Source organism: Nicotiana tomentosiformis, chromosome 6, assembly GCF_000390325.3.
Source record: "Nicotiana tomentosiformis chromosome 6, ASM39032v3, whole genome shotgun sequence".
Classification (NCBI taxonomy): domain Eukaryota; kingdom Viridiplantae; phylum Streptophyta; class Magnoliopsida; order Solanales; family Solanaceae; genus Nicotiana; species Nicotiana tomentosiformis.
This window is the reverse complement of record NC_090817.1, coordinates 7,480,170-7,502,295: the sequence shown is the minus strand read 5'-3', so window position 1 is coordinate 7,502,295 and position 22,126 is coordinate 7,480,170. Positions and strand designations below refer to the sequence as shown.

Genomic DNA, 22,126 nt, shown 5'->3' with positions numbered 1-22,126 from the left:
TGAACCGAGCTATGTCGATACAAGGCCGAGCTTCAACGGGTTACGAGGGAAAGGAACTCCTTAAAGCTCCTTTTGGGCCAAAGGGGAGAGGAAATAAAAGACCTCCAAGCTGAGTTGGTCAGGGCTCACCAAGATCAGATCGATCTATCTGAGCAGGTAATAATGCTTTTAAAAGCCTATGGGCTTGATACCGGAACGATGGCTAATCTTCCGGTCTCACAGCTGCAGCAGAAAATCGAGATGATCGAAAAACTCCGTGAAGAATTCGATGTGATAAGAGCGGAGTCTTTGAAGTGGAAAGAAGGAATGGACCGCTTTGTTACAGAGAAAGAGACTGCTCGAGCCCAATTATCATAGGCCGAAAACCAACTTCAAAAATGAAGGAGAAAAGCTCGGTCAAAGCAAGAAGAATAGAGGAGCTTGAGGCTCGGTTGGCCTCTATACTTGCCAAGGCCGAATCTGACACCGAACAGTCTAAGGCCGATGCGGATGCACTCATGGCCGTCTATCGGGCTGATGCTGAAGTTGCCCAGGTCCAAGCAAAAGAGGCAGCCGAGACCGCCGATACTCGAGCACATTGGGTCGTTGAACTTGCTAAGTGCTGATCTTAGAGGGAGACCCTCGAGGAGATCAATGCTCGAGGTTTCGACCTTGCTGAAGAGATAAAAAAGGCCAAAGAACTCGAAGCCGATGTTGAAGCCTTGGTTTTCGATGACGATGATGATGACGATGGGAGTAAGAGCGGATCCGAGAACGGGGGGGAGCCCGATAGGGAAGAGACCGCTCTTGGGGATGACCAAAAAGCTTAGTCCTTAATTTTTACGTTTTACTCAATCGTGTAAACAATTTTGTATATAAAAATATCCCCATTTTTGCTGACTTTCTTATGTTTTGTTTCTTGTCTTGTGAAGACTTTATTCATGCCTTATGAATATTTTTACAAGGATTTAAACAACTTAATCAAATTTGGACTTCGTAGCCTCTATGACCGAGCGAGCGCTTACTCAAACTTGAAATAAGGTAGCTTGTGTGCTTAGTGGTCGAGTTGAGTGATTGTCTGAACATAGGCTTTACTCAAACTTGAAGTGATGTAGCCCTTAGGCTTATTAGTTGTGTCAGTGATTCTAATTCAAAATAATGTAGCCCGTATGCGCAATGGTCGAGTGAGTGCTTGCTCAAACTCGAAATAAAAGTAGCCCGTAGGCTTAGTGGTCGAGTCAATGTTTCGAACTCGAAGTAATGTAGCCCGTAGGCGTGATGGTCGAGTGAGTGCTTTCTTGAACTCGAAATAAAAGTAGCCTGTAGGCTTAGTAGTCGAGTGAATGATTCGAACTCAAAATAATGTAGTCTGTGGGAGTAATGGTCGAGTGAATGCTTGCTCGAACTCGAAATAAAAGTAGCATGTAGGCTTAGTAGTCGAGTGAATGATTCAAACTCGAAATAATGTGGCACGTAGGCATAATGATCGAGTGAGTGCTTGCTTGAACTCAAAATAAAAGTAGCCCGTAGGCTTAGTAGTCGAGTGAATGATTCGAACTCAAAATAATGTAGCATGTAGGCATTATGATCGAGTGAGTGCTTGCTCGAACTCGAAATAAAAAATAGCTCGTAGGCTTACTAGTCGAGTGAATGATTCGAACTCAAAATAATGTAGCTCGTAGGCGTAATGGTCGAGTGAGTGGTTGCTCGAACTCGAAATAAAAGTAGCCCGTAGACATAGTAGTCGAGTGAATGATTCGAACTCGAAATAATGTAGCCCGTAGGCGTAATAGTCGAGTGAGTGCTTGCTCGAACTTAAAATAAAAGTAGCCCGTAGGCTTAGTAGTCGAGTGAATGATTCGAACTCGAAATAATATAGCCCGTGGGCGTAATGGTTGGGGGAGTGCTTGTTCGAACTCAAAATAAAAGTAGTCTTTAGGCTTAGTAGTCGAGTGAATGATTCGAACTCGAAATAATGTAGCCCGTAGGCGTAAAGGTCGAGTGAGTGCTTGTTCGAACTCGAAATAAAAGTAGTCTGTAGGCTTAGTAGTCGAGTGAATGATTCGAACTCGAAGTAATATAGCCCGTAGGCGTAATGGTCGAGTAAGTGCTTGCTCGAACTCGAAATAAAAGTAGGATGTATGCTTAGTAGTCGAGTGAATGATTCGAACTCGAAATAATGTAGCTCCTAGGTGCAATGGTCGAGTGAGTTCTTGCTCGGACTCGAAGATTTATCTTAATTCTGTTTGCATAAAAAATCTCAAAATAGAGGAATTTTTCTTGGATATAAGATATCGGTAAAGAGGAGAACTTTATTTGCAAGTCATAATACATGTGTTCCTATTTTGCATAAGGGCTCGAACCAATTACATGAGCATGGTTCGTTTTGACCATTTGGCTCTTACAACTTTTCCTATTTGAACCCCGTTGTTGCGAAATAACTTTCTTGCATCAGAACTTGATATATTTGAGGGCTAATTCCCCCTCAGTATTCGAGGTCGATTGTAAAGAGGCCTCGGATACTGTCGTATTGTCTCCAAGTACAGTACGATCATTGGGTGCCTCATTAAAAACCTTACCTAAAACCCCATTTGGGATAAAATCGGTCTAAAGGAAAAAGAGTGCAACGCATGCTTTCAAACCTAAGACTTCGTATTGAAGGATCCATTTTAGCTCCTGATCGAATTTCTGTAGGGGTTAGTTTTGAAATGTAAACGAATATAGGAGGGTCGTACCTTAGCAGTAGTATCGTTTTAAATGCAACACATTCTAATTGCTTGATAGTTGTTTGCCGTTTTATAATGCAGAGCCAGTATGATCCTTTTTCGATGTTTTCGAGAACCTGATATGGTCCTTCCCAGTTCGGTCCTAGTTTTCCTTCGTTTTGATTTCGGGTATTGAGGGCGACTTTCCTTAACACTAAGTCCCCGGGCTTAAAATGGCGGAGCTTGGTTCTTCGATTATAGTATCTTTCGATTCGTTGCTTTTGGGCGGCCAATTAGACGTGAGCAGCTTCTCGTTTTTCGTCCGATAATTCGAGGCTAGTGTTCATAGCCTCGTTATTTGATTCTTTTGTTGTATATCGAAATCTGTCACTGGGTTCGCCGACTCCGACTAGTATCAAGGCTTCAGAACCGTATACTAAGGAGAACGGGGTTGCCCCCGCACTAGATTTTGATGTTGTTCGATATGCTCAAAGGACTTCGGGTAGGATTTCTCTCCATTTTCCTTTAGCCTCATTCAGCCTCTTCTTTAGGTTTTGAACGATAGTTTTGTTTGTTGATTCGGCCTATCCGTTTCCCATTGGGGTGATACAGTGTTGATAATATCCTTCTTATTTTATGGTTTTTGAAAAATTTTGTCACTTTGCTGCCGACAAATTATTTCCCATTGTCACACACTATTTCGGCGGGTATCCCGAATCGACATATGATATGATCCCAGATAAAGTCTACAACCTCTTTCTCTTTTACTTTCTCGAACGCATGTGCTTCAACCCATTTAGAAAAATTGTTAGTCATAAATAAAATAAAATTAGCTTTACCTGGGGTCTATGGCAGAGGGCCGATGATATCCATTCCCCATTTCATGAATGGCCACGGGGATAAGATTGAGTGAAGTTGCTCTCCGGGTTGATGGATCATATGTGCAAACCTTTGACATTAGTCACATTTTCGAACAAACTCCTTTGCATCTTTGCCCATATCGATCCAATAATATCCTGCCCTGATTATTTTTTGGACTAATGAATCGGCACCGGAGTGATTCCCACAAGTGCCATAGTGCACCTCACGTAGGATCTAATCGGTATTTCCTAGACCTAAGCTTACTGCCAATGGTCCACCGAATGTCCTTCGGTATAACGTTCCATCTGAAGCTAACATGAATCGAACAACTTTGGTTCGTAGGGCCCTTGAATCATTAGGGTCCGATGGGAGCTTTCCGTTCTTTAAGTATTCAATATACTTATTTCTCCAATCCCAAATTAAGCTCGTAGAATTTATCTTGGCATGGACTTCTTCGATCACGGATCTTGAGAGTTGAACGACAGTCCCCGAGCTTATCTCGCCTTCCTCGACCGATGATCACAAATTTGCAAGTGCATCAGCCTTACTGTTTTGCTCTCGTGGAATATGATGTAAAGTCCATTCTTTGAAATGGTGCAAAGTGACCTGCAGTTTGTCCAAATACCTTTGCATTCTATCTTCTCGAACTTCAAAGGTTTTGTTTACTTGATTTACCACCATCAAAGAGTCACACATGGCTTCAATGACTTCTTCTCCCAAGCTTTTAGCTCTCGAGACCTGCAATCATGGCCTCAACCTCGGCCTCGTTGTTAGTCAACCTGGTAGTTTTGATATATTGCCTAATAGTGTTACACATGGGTGCCTTTAAAACTATGCCTAGCCCTAACCCCTTCACGTTCGAAGCCCCGTCCGTAAAAAGGGTCCATACCCCCGATAACGTACCCGATTTCAATAAAGAGTTCTTTTTCGACTTCAGGTATGAGGGTTGGCGTGAAATCAGCCACAAAGTCTGCTAAAATTTGAGACTTGATGGCCGTGCGGGGTTGATATTCGATATCATACCCACTGAGTTCGTCGGCCCATTTGGCCAATCGGCCTGATAGTTCAGGCTTGTGCAAAATATTACGAAGCGGGTAAGTAGTTAACACACATATGGGGTGATGTTGAAAGTACGGTCTTAACTTTCTAGAGGCGCTTATCAGTGCAAGTGCCAATTTTTCTAGGTGCAGATATCTAGTTTCTGCTTCTCCTAAGGTCCGACTTATGTAATAAACGGGAAATTGTGTACTTTGCTCTTCTCGAACTAGGACACCGCTTACTGCGATTTCCGATACTGCCAAGTGCAAGCAGATTTTTTCGTCTGTTTTTGGAGTATGAAATAGTAGTGGGCTCGATAGATATCGTTTTAGTTCCTCTAGTGCATGTTAGTATTCCGGGGTCCGAGCGAAATCGTTCTTTTTTTTTTAGTAGAGAGAAAAATTTGTGACTTCGATCTGACGATCTCGAAATGAATCGGCCTAAGACTACAATCCGTCCCATTAGCCTCTGTACAACTTTCACTTTGTCTACGATGGTGATGTTTTGATGGCCTTGATTTTATCGGAGTTAATCTCGATTCCCCGATTTGACACCATGAAGCCGAGGAACTTGCCCGAACCGACCCCGAAAGCATATTTTTCGGGGTTGAGCTTCATGTTGTATTTCCTCAAAATCTCGAACGTTTCTTTCAAATGGGTCAAATGGTCCTCTGCGCGCCGGGACTTAACTAGCATGTCATCAATATAAACTTCCATTGATTTACCTATTTGTTCTTCGAACATTTTATTTACTAGGCGTTGGTAAGTAGCTCCTGCATTTTTTAGCCCGAAGGGCATCACATTATAACAATATGTTCCATATTTGGTGACAAATTAAGTCTTTTCCTGGTCTTTCGGGTCCATCTAAATTTGATTATACCCGAAAAAGGCATCGAGAAAAGTGAGGATCTCGTGGTCGGCCGTGGCATCGATCATGCGATCGATGTGGGGCAGCGGAAAGGAATCTTTGGGGCATGCTTTGTTCAAATCTTTATAGTCCACACACATTCTAAGTTTGTTCCCCTTTTAGGCACTACAACTATATTGACTAACCATTCGGGGTATTTCACCTCCTAAATGGACACTATCTTGAGAAGTTTGGTTACCTCGTCCTTTATGAATGTGTGCTTTACCTCGGACTGGGGTCTTCTCTTTTGCTTCACCGGTCTGAACCTAGGGTTCAAGCTTAGCCGATGCATTGTTATGTCCGGTAGGATTCCTGTTATATCTAAATGAGACCAGGCAAAACAATTAATGTTATCGATAAGAAATTTAATAAGTTTCTTCCTAAGTTCGGGGCTCAACCCCATTCCCAGGTATATCTTCCGTTCGGGCCAGTGCTCGATTAGTGTGACTTGCTCCAATTCCTCAATCGTTGATTTGGTAGCGTCAGAATCATCGGGAATTATGAAGGATCGAGGGATCCTCTAATCATCATCTTCTTCGATCTTCTGGTTATCTGATTGGGTCAAAGCAGATGTTTGTGATTGCTATTTGGTATCTCGTTCCCCTTTTGAGCCCGATCCATTTATTGGCAAAGGCGATGATATTGGTTTCGCTTCCTTGACGGCGAACATTTCTCTTGCGGCTGGTTGTTCTCCGCACATTATTTTGACTCCTCTCGATGTTGGTAATTTAAGGATCTGGTGTAGGGTCGAAGGTACAACTCTCATGTTGTGGATCCATGGCCTTCCGAAAAGGGCATTGTATCTCATGTTGCCTTCAATCATGTGGAACTTCGTTTCCTAGATGGTTCCGATCACGTTTATCGGTAGAATTATCTCGTCTTTAGTGGTTTCACATGCCATATTGAATCCGTTTAGAACCAGGGTTGCGGGTACGATCTGGTCCTGCAGGCCGAGCTGTTCTACGACCTTCGATCTGATGATATTGGCCGAGCTACCTGGATCAATCAACACACGCTTAACTTTAGTTTTATTCATCAGTCTGGATATTATCGGTGCATCGTTATGAGGTTGTATGACTCATTCCGTATCTCCATCATTGAAGGATAGAGTTCCTATATGTGTGTAATCTTGAGGTCGAGATCGTTTTTCTCTCACAATCGATGTCTTAGTGCGTTTAAGCACCGGTCCCTGAGGGGTATCGACGCCGCTGATGATAATGTGAATGACGTGTTGTGGTTCATCTTGTTCATTTTGCTTGTCGAGATCCCTATTTTTAAAATGGTTCTTCGCCCTATCGCTTAAAAATTCTCCAATGTGCCCTTTGTTGAATAACTGGGCTACTTCCTCTCTTAGTTGCCTGCAATCTTCCGTTCTGTGGCCATGGGTGCCATGATATTCACACATTTGATTGGGATTCCTCTGGGCAGGATCGATCTGCATGGGTCGAGGCCATTTAGTGTCTTTGATGCGTCCGATTGCCGACACGATGGCGGATGCATCAATGCTGAAGTTATATTTCGATAACCGAGGCGCTTCCTTAGATCCGACATGCCTATCGAACCTACTTCTGTTCATCAGACCCCTGGACCCTTGACCTCGATTACTTCTTTTGTTATTTTTGCTAGGGTTATGTCTCGATTCACTGACTATGCGATTTCCGTTGTACGGTCAGTATCGATCCCCGATCGGACCTTGTTCTCGATTCATATCCCTTCGAACAGCGGGTTCAGACCCTAATTGATCATCTTCGACCCTAATTTTTGATTGGTACCGATTGTGCACTTCAGACCACGTGATGGTTGGGTATTCGATCAGGTTATGCTTTTACCGCCGTGAAGCCGTCAAACTTCGTTCGTTCAAACCCTGAGTGAAAGCCTGAACAACCCAATCGTCTGTGACTAGTGGCAGATCCATTTGTTCCTTTTGAAAATGAGATACGAACTCCCTCAACATTTTGTTATCCTTTTGTCTTACCTTGAAGAGGTCTAATTTCCTTGCTGCGACTTTTATGGCGCCGGTATGTGCTTTCACAAAAGAATCTGCTAACATGGCGAACGAGTCGATGGAATTTGGTGGTAGGTTGTGATACCAAATCATTGCTCCCTTTGAAAGGGTCTCTCCAAATTTTTTTAACAACATAGATTCGATTTCATCGTCTTCTAAATTATTGCCCTTGATGGCACATGTGTAAGAAGTGACGTGCTCGTTGGGATTAGTCGTTCCGTTATATTTGGGAATTTCGGGCATACGGAATTTTTTGGGGTTTGGTTTTGGGGCTGCGCTCGAGGGGAAAGGTTTTTGCACGAATATTTTTGAATCCAACCCTTTTATCATTGGTGGAGCTCCCGGGATCTGATCGACCATGGAGTTATATGTTTCTACTTTTTTATCGTTGGCTTCGACTCGCTTTGTGAGTTCCTCGAGCAATTTAGCAATTTCGGGAGTAGTCCCTGATTCTTGCTCTTTTGACTTCACTATGGCTAGCTTCGTTCTGTGGGTGATTTCTCGAGGTGGATTGGGCTCCGGCCTGCTTTGTAGCTGGGTTTGGCTATGCAACTAATCTATTGCTGCTTGTTGAGCTTGCAACATTTCGAAAATCATATGCAAGCTGACGCCGTTTTCCTCGACGTTATGGGTATCTCGAGCTGCAGACCGAGTGCCACCATGAATGCTATTTTCGAGTTCAGAATGTAGGTTCGCCTCAATAGCCACATGCGAATTGATATCTATCGGTGCTCCAATTCGGGCTCCAACGACGTTGGCAAATGGTCTTTCGGTACTAGGTGTCAAGTTATTGTTCTCATCTTGAAGACCGACTTTGTTGTCGATTGGTGTGGCCATTTGACTAGTAGTTAGTCGTTGCTAATCATAAATCCAAGATATTTTCGGAAACAAGCGCAAAACACAACGGTGTGTTTTTGCAGATTCGTATCAAATAACCACTGTTATCCTTAGCCCCACGGTGGGCGCCAAACTATTTACCCGAGAAACAGATAGAGATGAATTTGTACGCAGTTCTAAGGACATGTGGTGTAGCTTAATACAAATCATAAGGATAAATAGGAATATCAAGTATGGACTGCAATGAATGCAAAATAGACACGCTTGTAAAGAAGATTACATTTAGGACTAAACAAGTGGAATCAGAAGCTTGAAAGAACAACTCTGCACTATATGAGAATATGGTGTTTGAATTATAATGTTAGCAAAAACTTGCCTCTACAGAAATGATATCCATACCCTTTATAGTAGAGGGATCTCACTTTAGATATAAATAAATACGTAGTGGGAGACCCATGATAAATCAGCTTTCTCACAATTCCTGACAAGATTATCTTCTCTAGTAGGATTGCAACGTCTCTTGTATATGAGCTCGATATTGACTCGAGTTTTTCGGTCCTGACTCGAGCTCTCGATCTTGACTTGTGCTCGATTATGACTCACACCCTTGAATTGATTCGGGGTCAATGTTGGTCGGTCTCTGGATCATAAGCTCGACAACTTTACTTTGCATCATAGTTCGATTTGGATTCGAGCTTGATAATAATATCGAGCTCGACATTGATCGGCCCCTCGGACTCGAAACTTATTTGTACCATCTTCGGAACCCATCTCGAAGTCTTATTTCGATTGATTATGCTTCAAACTCGATCAATCATACGAATGCAGAAATCTATTTCAACCGTATACAACTTCTAACCATATTGTTTATATAAATAATAATGTTATCACTTGCCTTTTAAGTTTATACAGTAATTTATGTAGTATATTAAAAATTTGGATTTAACTTGTTGACTTTCGTAACTTTTCATTGTTTTAAGTGCAGTGCCTTTAGAACTTTGAGCCAAAACATTAATTCAGTTATAATTGTATATTTCTTTTAAACCTGATTTTGTATCTTAAGTTTTTCAATTTAATTATCACTTACAAGGTACTGAAGCAACTGCAATATTCATGAGCATTATAGTACTACCATTTCGTAATGTAGTTGGCATCTATAACAAGGTTATTGTTTACCGGAAAAATCGGATAACATTAGATTTTATGTATGGTTCTAAGGGTATGCGATATAATTTGACATAAGTCGTGAGGAGAAGTAGAAATACTTAGATTCTTAGCTTATGAGAATGCAAATAATAGGGAATGAGAATGAATGAGATAAAGCAAAGTAACACAATGGGACGTCTTTCAATCAGAGAAGTGGTTTTTTGTCTCTCCCCTTTAGCTTACAAGGGTTCCCCTTTTTATAGAAGGGAGTCATTACAAAAAATACAATAAAATAAGGCATGTAGTGGAAGGCCCATGATGACTTGGCTCTTCCTTGATTCCTGCCAAGATTCTCTCTCTTGGTGCGGTCGTACCGACTTTTGTTTGTGGGCTCGATACTAGCTCGAACTCATTACTCGGTCGGATCCTTCGGTCTTGGCTCGAGTTCGACCTTCCAGATGGGCGTTGCACATTTCCAACCTTGAAGCAGTGCCTTGCGGATCGATTCAGTCACGGGCTCGATAGAGCTATCGAGCCAACTCCTTGAGCGACCTTCGGGCTCGAGGCTCGTTAATACCGAACTTGGAGCTAACTCCCAAAAATCTCGTTCCGACTCATTCTGACTCTTTAACACACGAACTAGATCGAACGTAGGAAGGCCGAAATCTATTTTGACCGTATACAGATAGTCCCCTCGTTTCTCACGAAGGATGCGGTGAGAATCGATGCGATTTTTGATGGTTCGATCAGGTCATAAGCCGACGTTCTCACAGGGATCGATTATGACGTATGTGATAGATGTCCTATAGAATCAGCCTTTCAAGGTATTTAATGCTTGTCAAATGGCGGTCGACCACCTGTGATATTGAACCGTCACGACGCGAGCCTATAAATAGCTTTTCCATCTATCATTTATTTCTTTCACGTGTTCACTCCCCCAAATTTTCTCGTCTTTTCTTCCTTTCTTGTTGCTACCAGAGTTTTGGTATCATTAATTTTTTACCTTCCTTTATCTTTCTTCCTCCCATATCAATGGCCAAGACTTCTAAAACTGTGCCTCAGAAGGAGAAAGCTTTTTCTTCACGGTCGTCAGGGGACAAGGCGCCGGTGGAGCCGTCACTTATGACTATATTCCCGGCTCGTGTACTCTAAGGATCGATTTTAAGATTGAGAATCCTTCATTCGTCCCGGGTCGATGCGAGCACGTGTCAAAGTATATGTGCTCTATAACAGATGGTCATCTCGAGGCTGTTAAAAAAGACTGCAACTGGGGTTCCGAGGTTATGTTGCAAGTTCCATCCCCCGAAGAGAGCGTCGTCACCCATGTGGAGGGTTTTTTAAGTGTTTACACTTATTCCTTCACATTGGGTCTGGTCGACCTGGTGATAATCGATTTTTGTAAGAGATATTAGGTCACCCTTGGTAAGATTCATCCCTCTCTGTGGCGTATAGTAATCCTACTTTGCCTCTTCTCCACCAAAGCCGAGGGGGCTGGATTTTACCCTGAACCACCTCATACATCTGTATCGGCCTCAAATCTTTCGAGAATTAATCAGACGTCATCGTTGGGCATCGAAAGCTTTGATGTCGAGCATCGATGAAGATAAGGATCGGGGTTGGATGGGGCGTTACATTCGGGTGAGGACCCATGACCTCATTCCGGAAGAGAAGATGCCATTCCCCGAGGAATGAAATTTTGATCGTAAGTTATTCTCATAAGACTTCATTTTTTTAATGTTTTCTTCCCGATATACAGCTGACCCTTGGATGCCACAAGCGGTGCCCGACCTCGAGGATTGGGTTCGAAAGTTAGCCTCGACTTCCTCTTATGCCGAACGCGCTTGGTGTGATTTAGCTAAAGGCAGATGGGAAGCCAAGAACCATGGTAAGGTTTTACTACTCATTTCCTTCGAAGCACTCTTTGTGCTCCATTCATTACCGATTTCCTTTTATGCAGGCATAACCAAGGACGTCGCCTTCGAGCGGTGAAGAAGGAAATGAGTCCCCGGTCCCGAAATAGGGGAAAGACAAAAAACGCAAAGCTGCCTCTCAATCAGAGGGCCCCAAGCCCAAAACTCGAAGGGTGAGGAGGAAAGCTATTGCCCTTTCGATTGACTCGGTCCAACGACTGAGAGAAGAGGAAGAAGGCGAGGAAGAAGAGGAGGAAGAAGGAGGTTCCTCAGCTTTGGTGTCCCGATCTGCCAGAGCTATCGATGTCACCGAAGCTCCTGCACCGATGGCTGCTATACCGGTCGGGGTTGACTCCGGGATCCCGAGTAATTCACTTGGGACTATGACAGTGGTTTATTCGTCTTCTCTTCCCACCTTTTCCGAGGAGGCATTAAAGGAAGCTCGAGAATTGAAGACCCCCGATGTGCACGGAGGCTCTAGTGCAGGGGATACTTTCTAGGATTCCTTTACCGGAGTCGGTGATGCTTCCGACATCGGGGAGGCTTCTCTTCTACTGGAAGAGGCCCAATGTTTCATTACTCGGGTAATGATTTTACTACACTTGGTTTCTTTGTTCTTTTTCGAGTTTGACTTGTGTTCTTTCCCTAGTTAGCTCCGAGTTTGACTTGTGTTCTTTCCCTACTGTGCAGGCCATTAGTAGATTTCGGGTCGATTTTAGCCAGTGTGAGGTCGAGCTTCATAAGGTCTCGGGGGAGAAAGATTCCTTGCGACTTCTTTACAACCAGAAGGACGAGGCTATAAAGGACCTCCAAGCGAATTTGGCTAAGGCTCGTGAAGAAGAGGCCGAGCTTGACACAGTTGAGCCTCATTCTGTTAAAGTATGGGTTTGACTCTACTGTGGAAGTTAACCCTTCGTTGTCTCAGCTGCAGCAAAAGGTTGAAAAGATCGGGTCAGTTCAGAAAGAAGTCGATCAAATCAAAGCTGAATGTAATCGGTGGAAGGAGACTATCGATCTCTTGGCTGCGGAAAAAGAGACCATTTTGACCAACTTATTATCGGCTGATGTCCAGCTTTGAAATGTTTAGCAAAATGGTTCGGCTCAAGCTAAGAAGATTGAGGAGCTTGAAGCCCAACTAGCCGAGGCCAAGGCCGAGGTTGAGTCGTCGAAAATCTTAGCGGATAAGTCCATTGCTGTGTATCGGGCTGATGTTGAGGTTGCTCAAATAGAGGCACGAGAGGCGGCGGATATTGCCAACACCCGAGCACATTGGATTGCTAAACTTGCTAAATATAGGTCTCGGAGGGAGACCCTCAAGGAGATACAAGTTCGGGGTTTTGACCTTATCGAAGAAATATAAAAGGCCAAAGATCTCGAGGCTGAAGCTGAAGCTTTAGCTTCTAATGGTGACGATGATGACGATGGCGATAGCAACAGCGGATCCGAGCATGGGGGAGAGCCTGACAGAGAAGCAAACGTCCCTGATGATGATCAAGAAGCATAGTTCATAATGTTCGTATTCAATCATGTATAAATTTTTGTATATAGACAACTTTGGCCGATTTGTGAAGACTTGATGCATGCCTTATAAATGTTTTCACAAGGATCTTAACAATTCAATCAAATTTGGACTTTGTAGTTTCTATTATTGACTTGTTCGAAGTGACGTATCCCTTGGGCTTACTAGTTGAGTTAATGATTCGAACTTGAAGGAATATAATCCGTAGGCGTAATAGTCGAGTGAGTGTTTTGCTTAAACTCGAAGTGACAGTGGCGCGTAAGCTTTTAATCATCGAGTGAAAAGATTCGAACTCGATGCGATGTAGCATGTAAGTGTAATGGTCAAAGTAGCCTGTAGGCTTAGTGGTCGAGTGCTTGCTCGAACTCGAAAAAGGTAGCTCGTAGGCTTAGCAGTCGAGTGAATGATTCGAACTCGATGCAATATAGCCCGTAGACGTAATGGTCGACGTAGCCCGTAGGCTTAGTGGTCGAATGAGTGCTTGCTCGAACTCGAAAAAAGTAGCCCGTATGCTTAGCAGTCGAGTGAATGATTCGAAATCGATGCAATGTAGCCCGTAGGCGTAATGATCGACGTAGCCCATAGGCTTAGTGGTTGAGTGAGTGAGTGCTCGAACTCGAAACAAGTAGCCCGTAGGCTTAGCAGTCGAGTGAATGATTCGAACTCGCTGCAATGTAGCCCGTAGGCGTAATGGTCGATGTAGCCTGTAGGCTTAGTAGTCGAGTGAGTGCTTGCTCGAACTCAAAAAAAAGTAGCATGTAGGCTTAACAGTCTAGTGAATGATTCGAACTCAATGTAATGTAGCCCGTAGGCGTAATGGTCGACGTAGTTCGAAGGCTTAGTGGTCGAGTGAGTGCTTGCTAGAACTCAAAAAAAGTAGCTCGTAGGCTTAGCAGTCGAGTGAATGATTCGAACTCGATGTAATGTAGCCCGTAGACGTAATGGTCGACGTAGCCCGTAGGCTTAGTGATCGAGTGAGTGCTTGCTCGAACTCGAAAAAAGTAGCCCGTAGGCTTAGCAGTCGAGTGATGATTCGAACTCGATGCAATGTAGCCCATAGGCGTAATGGACGATGTAGCCCGTAGGCTTAGTGGTCGAGTGCTTGCTTGCTCGAACTCGAAAAAAGTAGCATGTAGGCTTAATAGTCGAGTGAATGATTCGAACTCGATGCAATGTATCCCGTAGGCGTAATGGTCGATGTAACCCGTAGGCTTAGTGGTCGAGTGAGTGCTTGCTCGAACTCGAAAAAAGTAGCCCGTAGGCTTAGCAATCGAGTGAATGGTTCGAACTCGATGCAATTTAGCCCGTAGGCGTAATGTTCGACGTAGCCCGTAGGCTTAGTGGTCGAGTGAGTGCTTGCTCGAACTCGAAAAAAGTAGACCGTAGGCTTAGCAATCGAGTGAATGGTTCGAACTCGATGCAATTTAGCCCGTAGGCGTAATCAATCGATTTTAACTTGGTTCTGTTTGTATAATAAATTTCCAAATAGAGGAATTTTCCTTGGATATAAGATGCCGATAAAGACGAGAACTTTCTTCGCACGTTATTATACATGTGTTCATTTTCCGTGCCTGGGTTCGGGCCAATCTATATGAGAACGGTTTGTTTCGACCATTTGGCTCTTACAATTTTTCCTATTGGGACCCTTTTGTGAAATAACTCTTGCATGAAATAACTCTTGAATCTGAACTCGATGTATTTAAGGGCCAAATTCCCCCTCGGTATTCAAGGTCGATTGCAAAGAGGCCTCGAATATTGTTGTAAGTGTAGCACGATCAATGTTTGCCGCATTAAAAACCTTGCCGAAAAACCCATTTGGGAAAAAAAACCGGTCTAAGGGAAAAAGAGTGCAACATGTGCTTTCGAGCGAAAGGTCCATGTTAGCCCTCGTTCGGTCTTCTGCAGGTGTGAGTTTTGAAATGTAAATGAATATGGAAAGGTCGTACCTTAGCAGTAGTATCGTTTTAGATGTGATACATTCCAGTTGCTTGATAGCTATTTGCCGTTTATAATGCCGAGCCTGTACGATCCTTTTGCGATTTCTCGAGCACCTGATATGGTCCTTCCCAATTTGGTCCTAATTTTCCTTCGTTCGAATTTTGGGTATTGACGGTAACCTTTCTTAACACTAAGTCCCCTGGCTTGAAATTGCGGAGCTTAGTTCTTCGATTATAATATCTTTTGATTCGCTACTTTTGGGCGGCCAATTGGACGAGAGCAGCTTCTCGTCTTTTGTCCGATAGCTCGAGACTGGTATTCATAGCCTCGTTATTTGATTCTTCCATCGCGAATCGAAATCTGGCACTGGGTTCACCAACTTCGACTGGTATCAATGCTTCTGACCTATATACTAAGGAGAATGAGGTCGCCCCCGTACTGGATTTTGACGTCGTCCGATATGCCCAAAGGACTTCGGGCAAGATTTCTCTACATTTTCCTTTAGCGTCGTTCAACCTCTTTTTTAGGTTTTGAATGACGGTTTTGTTCGTTGATTCGGCCTGTCCATTCCCACTGGGGTGGTATGGTGTCAATAATATCCTTTTAATTTGTGGTCTTCGAGGAATCTCGTTACTTTGCTGCCAACAAATAGTTTTCCATTGTCGCATACTATTTCTGTGGGTACCCCGAATCGGCATATGATATGATCCCAAATAAAGTCTATAACTTTATTTTCTTTTATTTTCTCGAACGCATGTGCTTCAACCCATTTAGAAAAACAGTCAGTCATAAATTAAATGAATTTGGCTTTACCTGGGGTCGATGGCAGAGGGCCGACGATATCCATTCCCCATTTCATGAACGGCCATGGGAATAGGACTGAGTGGAGTTGCTCTCCGGGTTGATGGATCATTGGTGCAAACCTTTGACATTTGTCACATTTACGAACGAATTCCTTTGCATTATTCCCCATATCGACCCAATAATACCCTGCTCTGATTATTTTTCCAACTAAAGTATCGGTACTAGAGTGATTCCCGCAAGTGCCCTCGTAAAACTTCCCGTAGGATATAATCGGTGTCCCCCGGACCCAAGCATACTGCCGACGGCCCATCGAATGTTCTTCGGTACAACGTTTCGTCCGAATCCAACGTGAATCAAGCAGCTTTAGTCCGTAAGGTTCTAGAATCTTTAGGATCCGATGGGAGCTTTCCGCTCTTTAAGTATTCAATATACTTGTTTCTCCAATCCCAGGTTAAGCTTGTAGAATTTATTTCGGCGTGACCCTCTTCTATTACCGATCTCGAAAGTTAAACAACATTCCATGAGCCCAAGTCGTCTGCCTCGACCGACAATCCCAAATTTGCAAGCGCATCGGCCTCATTATTCTGTTCTCGAGGAACATGCCGTAAAGTCCATTGTTTGAAATGGTTTAAAGCCACAAGCAATTTGTCTAAATACCTTTGCATTCTACCTTCTCGAACTTCAAAGGTTTTGTTTACTTGACTCACCACCAGCAAAGAGTCACAATTGGCTTCAATGACTTCAGCTCCCAAGTTTCTAGCTAGCTCGAGACCTGCAATCATGGCTTCATACTCGGCCTCGTTGTTAGTCAACCTGATAGTTTTAATAGATTGCCTAATAATATAACCCGAGGGTGGTTTCAAAACTATGCCTAACCCAGATCCTTTCACGTTCGAAGCCTCATCCGTAAAAAGGATCCATACCCCTGATGATGTACCTGATTTCAACAAGAGTTCTTTTTCGACTTCGGGTACGAGGGTTAGCGTGAAATCGGCCACAAAGTCTGCTAAAATTTGAGACTTGATGATCTTACGGGGTTAATATTCGATATCGTACCCACTGAGTTCGATGGCCCATTTGGCCAGTCGGCCTGATAACTCAGGTTTGTACAAAATATTACGAAATGGGTAAGTGGTTAATACGCATAGGGGATGGCATTGAAAGTACGGCCGTAACTTTATAGAGGCGCTTATCAGTGCAAGTGCCAATGTTTCTAGGAGTGGATAACTAGTTTTCGCTTCTCCTAAGGTTCGACTCATATAATAAACGGGGAATTGCGTACCTTGCTCTTCTCGAACTAGGACACCGCTTACGGCGATTTCAGATACTGCCAAGTACAAATAAAGTTTTTCGTCTATTTTTGGAGTGTGAAGTAGTGGTGGGCTTGACAGATATCGTTTTAGCTCCTCTAATGCTTGTTGGCACTCCGGGGTCCAAGCAAAATCGTTCTTCTTTTTGAGTAGAGAGAAAATTTTGTGACTTAGATCAGATGATCTTGAAATGAACCGGCCTAATGCTGCAATCCGACCTGTTAGCCTTTGTACGGCTTGCACGCTATCCAAAATGACGATGTCTTCGATCGCCTTGATTTTATCGGGGTTAACCTCTATTCCTCGATGTGACACCATGAAGCCGAGGAACTTGCCTCAACCGACCCCGAAAGTACATTTTTCGGGTTTGAGCTTCATGTTGTATTTCCTCAAAATTTCGAACCTTTCCTGCAAATGGGTCAAATGATCCTCTGCGCGCAGGGATTTAACTAGCATGTCATCAATATAAACTTCCATTGATTTTCCTATTTGTTCTTTGAATATTTTATTTACTAGGCGTTGGTAAGTAGCCCCTGCATTCTTTAGCCCGAAAGGCATTACATTATAGCAATACGTTCCATATTTGGTGACAAATGAAGTTTTTTCCTGGTCCTCCGGGTTCATCTGGATCTGATTATACCCTGAATAGGCATCGAGAAAAGTGAGGATCTCGTGGCCGGCCGTGGCATCGATCATGCGATCGATGTTGGGCAGCGGAAAGGAATCTTTGGGGCATGCTTTGTTCAAATCCTTATAGTCCACACACGTTCTAAGTTTGATCCCTTTTTTAGGCACTACAACTACGTTGGCTAACCATTCGGGATATTTCCCTTCCCGAATAGACCCTACTTTAAGAAGCATGGTTACCTCGTCTTTTATGAATGCGTGCTTTCCCTCGGATTGGGTCTTCTCTTTTGCTTCACCGGTCTGAACCTGGGGTCCAAGCTTAGCCGATGCATTGTTATGTCCAGCGGGATCCCTGTTATATATAAATGGGACCAGGCAAAACAATCGATGTTATCGATAAGAAATTGAACGAGTTTCTTCCTGAGTTATGGGCTCAACCCCGTTCCCAAGTATACCTTTCCCTCGGGCCAGTGCTCGATTAATATGACTTGCTCTAGCTCCTCGATTGTTGATTAGATGGCGTCGGAGTCATCGGGGATCATGAAAGATCGATAAACTATTTGATCATCATCCTCTTCGAACTTCTGGTTATCTGACTGGGTCGAAGCTGATATCTGTGATTGCTATTTGGTGTCCCGTTCTCCTTCTGAGCCTGATCCCTTTATCGGCGAAGGTGAGGATATTGGTTTTTCTTCCTCAACGGCGAACATTTCCTTCGCAGTTGGTTGCTCTCCGTACACCATTTTTATACCTCTTGATGTCGGGAATTTGAGGTCCTGGTGTAGGGTCAAAGGTACAACTCTCATGTTGTGGATCCATGGCCTTCCGAAAAGGGCGTTGTACCTCATATCGCCTTCGATCATGTAAAACTTTGTTTCCTGGATGGTTCCGGCCACGTTTATTGGTAGGATTATCTCGCCTTTAGTGGTTTCACATGCCATATTGAACCCGTTTAGAACCAGAGTTGCGGGTACGATCTGGTCCTATAGGCCGAGTTGTTCTACGACCTTTAATCGGATGATGTTGGACGAGCTACCTGGATCGATTAACACACGCTTAATTTTAATTTTATTCATGAGTATGGATATTACCAGTGCGTCATTATGAGGTTGGATAACCCCTTCTGCATCTTCATCATCGAAGGATAAAGTCACCGTGGGTGTGTAATCTTGAGTCCGAGATCGCTTTTCCCTCACAACCGATGTTTTAGTGCGTTTAAGCACCGGTCCCTGAGGGGTATCGATGCCGCCGATGATCATGTGAATGACGTGTTATTGTTGTTCTTGCTTGTTTTGCTTGCTGGAATCCTTATTTTTAAGGTAGTTCTTCGCCCTATCACTCAGAAATTCCCGAAGGTGCCCTTTGTTAAATAAGCGGTCTATTTCCTCTCTTAGTTGCCTGCAATCTTCCGTTCTGTGGCCATGGGTACCATGATATTCGCACGTTTGATTGGGATTTCTTTGGGCAGGATCAGTTTGCATGGGTCGAGGCCATTTAGTGTCTTTGATGCGTCCGATAGCCGACACGATAGCGAATGTACCAACGCTGAAGTTATATTCTCATAGTCGAGGTGCTTCTATAGGATCGGCATATTTATCAAAGCCTCTCTTACTCATAAGTCCCCGACAATTTTGCCCTCGATCAATCCTTCGATTGTTCCGAACTATATTGCGTGCTGAACCGTTGTTCACCCGATCTGCGACATACGGTCGATATCGATCTCTGTTCGACCTTTTCTCTGTGTCGATCTCCTTTTGATTCTTGGTAGTTGTCCTGTTCCGAAGTTCGGTTCCACACGGAGCTCCCAACTGATCATCCTCGACCCTAATTTTTGATTGGTATCGGTTGTGTACATCAGCCCACGTTATCGCTGGATACTCGACCAAATTTTGTTTCAGCCGATGTGATGTTGTTGAACTTAGCTCGTTCAACCCTTGGGTGAAAGCTTGTATGGCCCAATCGTTTGTGACCGGTGGTAATTCCATGCGTTCCATTTGAAATCGGGATGTGAATTCCCTCACCAATTCTTTCCCCATTTGCTTTACTTTGAAGAGGTCTGATTTCCTTGTTGCAACCTTTATGGCACCAGCATGTACCTTTACGAACGAATTTGCTAACATGGCAAAAGAATCGATGGAATTTGGAGGTAAATTGTGATACCATATCATTGCTCCCTTCGAGAGGGTCTCCCAGAACTATTTCAACAACACGGATTCGATCTCATCGTCCTCCAAATCGTTACCTTTGATGGCACATGTGTAAGAGGTGACATGTTCGTTAGGATCGGTGGTACAGTTATATTTGGGAATTTCGGGCATACAGAATTTTTTGGGGATTGGTTTCGGTGCCGCGCTTGAGGGAAAAGGCTTTTGTGTGAATTTTTTCGAATCAAGCCCTTTTATTATTAGTGGAGCCCCCGGGATTTGACCTACCATAGCATTGTATGTTTCCACTTTCTTGTCGTTGGCTTCGACTCATTTTGTGAGTTCTTCGAGCAATTTAGTAATTCCGGGAGCAGTCCCCGATTCTTGCTCGTTTGATTTCACTATGGCGGGCTCTGTTCTGGGGTGATTTCTCGAAGTGGATTGGGAATCGGCCTGCTTTGTGCGCGAGTTTGGCTCTGTAACTGAGCTATCGCTATTTGTTGGGCTTGTAGCATCTCGAAGATCATACATAAGCTGGCCCCGATTTACCCCGCGTTTTGGGTGTCTTGGGCTACGGATCGAGTACCGCCCTCAATGCTTCTTTCCGGTTCGGAACGCTGATTCGCCTCCAAAGCTATTTTTGAATTGACGTCCAATGGTATTTCGGCTCGAATTTTGGGTACTTCGATTCGAGCCTCGATGCCATTGTTAAGTGGCCTTCCGGCACCAGGTGCCAAGTTGTTGGTTTCATCTTGAAGGTCGGCTTCATGGTCGATAGGTAAAGCCATTGCTGATTTAAAGTTGCAAGCTGGCGTATACTTTAGATTTATGTCAAACGATCGTTATTACCCTTAGCCCCACGGTGGGCGCCAAACTGTTTAGCGAAAAAATCGGATAACATTAGATTTTTTGTATAGTTCTAAGGGTATGCGATACAATTTGACATAAATCGTGAGGAGAAGTAGAAATACTTAGATTCTTAGCTTATGAGAATGCGAATAGTAGGGAATGAGAATGAATGAGATAAAGCAAAGTAACACAAATGGACGTCTTTCAATAAGAGAAGTGATTTTTTGTCTCTCCCCTTTAGCTTACAAGGGTTCCCCCTTTTATAGAAAAGGGTCATTACAAAAAAAAGACAATAAAATAAGGCATGTAGTGGAAGGCCCATGATGACTTGTATCTTCCTTGATTTCTGCCAAGATTCTCTCTCTTGGTGCGGTCGCAACGGCTTTTGTTTGTGGGCTCGATACTGGCTCGAACTCGTTACTGGGTCGGGTCCTTCGGTCTTGGCTCGAGTTCAACTTTCGAGATGGGCGTCGCGCATTTCCGACCTCGAAGCAGTGCCTTGCGGATCGATTCGGTCACGGGCTCGATAGAGCTATCGAGACAACTCCTTGAACGACCTTTGGGCTCGAGGCTCGTTAATACCGAACTCGAAGCTAACTCCCAAAAATCTCGTTCCGACTCATTCCGACTCTTTAACACTCGAACTCGATCGAACGTAAGAAGGCCGAAATCTATTTTGACTGTATACAGTTATAATTTTATTTCATATGTTATGGATTTACTCTCTATGCAATAATTTATATTTTATGTAATTAAATAAAGACCATTTAAAAATCTAATCACATAGAAATGTCCAAACCAAAAAAAGGTTTTTAAAATTTTATGTAAGATCTCAACATAAAATTTCAAGTTAAGTATTTGTACGTAGTCTCTGAACTTTTAAATATGGTGGGTTAATTTACATATACTGAATTTAAACTAAATCCAACAGTCCCTCAAGTTAAATAATCTCAATAGTCATTAAAGTAACCTTAGCCACGTGAATATCAAATAGACACTAAAGTACAAATTAATACTACATGTGATGAGAATTTTAATGGACCTCACGTTATTAATTAAATATTGTGCATGACAGATTTTCAAATCTAACCTTAAGCGAGACTACCTGCTTATCCCCGTCAGTAGGGTAGAGTATGAATGGAATATAGAAACATTATGAAACGACAAAAATGCTCCCTGATTATCCTCGCTTATATATTAGTAGTAGATATCTATATATCTATCTATATTTATATTTATTATAAAAGTATGAATACAATATCGATTTACAAAAATAATCTTATAATATTAAGTATAATAACTCACCATAAAAGGATATAATTGAAATTTTAGACATTAGCCTTGTAGTTGAAAAGAGTGTGAAAAGCAGTATTTCACTTGAATACTAGTTAAATTAATAGTAATATTTTATAAGTATTTACAAATACTAAAATGCTTTCGGTTTACATTAAAGTGCAAATTAACTTTTTCATTTCAAACTTATTGACATGAGGTTAAAGAACTATATCAACATATCTAACTTTTAGTGTAAACTTATTTAGGTAATAG

The 22,126-nt window shown here is 43.0% G+C and overlaps 1 protein-coding gene across 1 annotated transcript; it reads left to right on the top strand.

Annotated features, from left to right (window-relative positions):
• The first annotated feature begins 377 nt into the window (after positions 1-377).
• On the top strand, positions 378-12,891 carry LOC138893529 (uncharacterized). The gene is made up of 4 exons (XM_070178145.1): positions 378-533; positions 12,078-12,266; positions 12,475-12,603; positions 12,751-12,891. The coding sequence occupies exons 1-4, from the start codon at positions 378-380 to the stop codon at positions 12,889-12,891; spliced, it is 615 nt and encodes a 204-aa protein (XP_070034246.1).
• Positions 12,892-22,126: the final 9,235 nt, after the last annotated feature.

What these genes read in the sequence shown, in the direction of transcription:
- LOC138893529 (XM_070178145.1), top strand. Translation starts at nt 378, where the DNA reads ATGAAGGAGAAAAGCTCGGTCAAAGCAAGAAGAATAGAGGAGCTTGAG. An exon ending in CTGATGCTGAAGTTGCCCAG is followed by an intron (nt 534 to 12,077) that starts GTCCAAGCAAAA and finishes CCTACTGTGCAG; the next exon opens with GCCATTAGTAGATTTCGGGT. An exon ending in TTGAGCCTCATTCTGTTAAA is followed by an intron (nt 12,267 to 12,474) that starts GTATGGGTTTGA and finishes TGAAATGTTTAG; the next exon opens with CAAAATGGTTCGGCTCAAGC.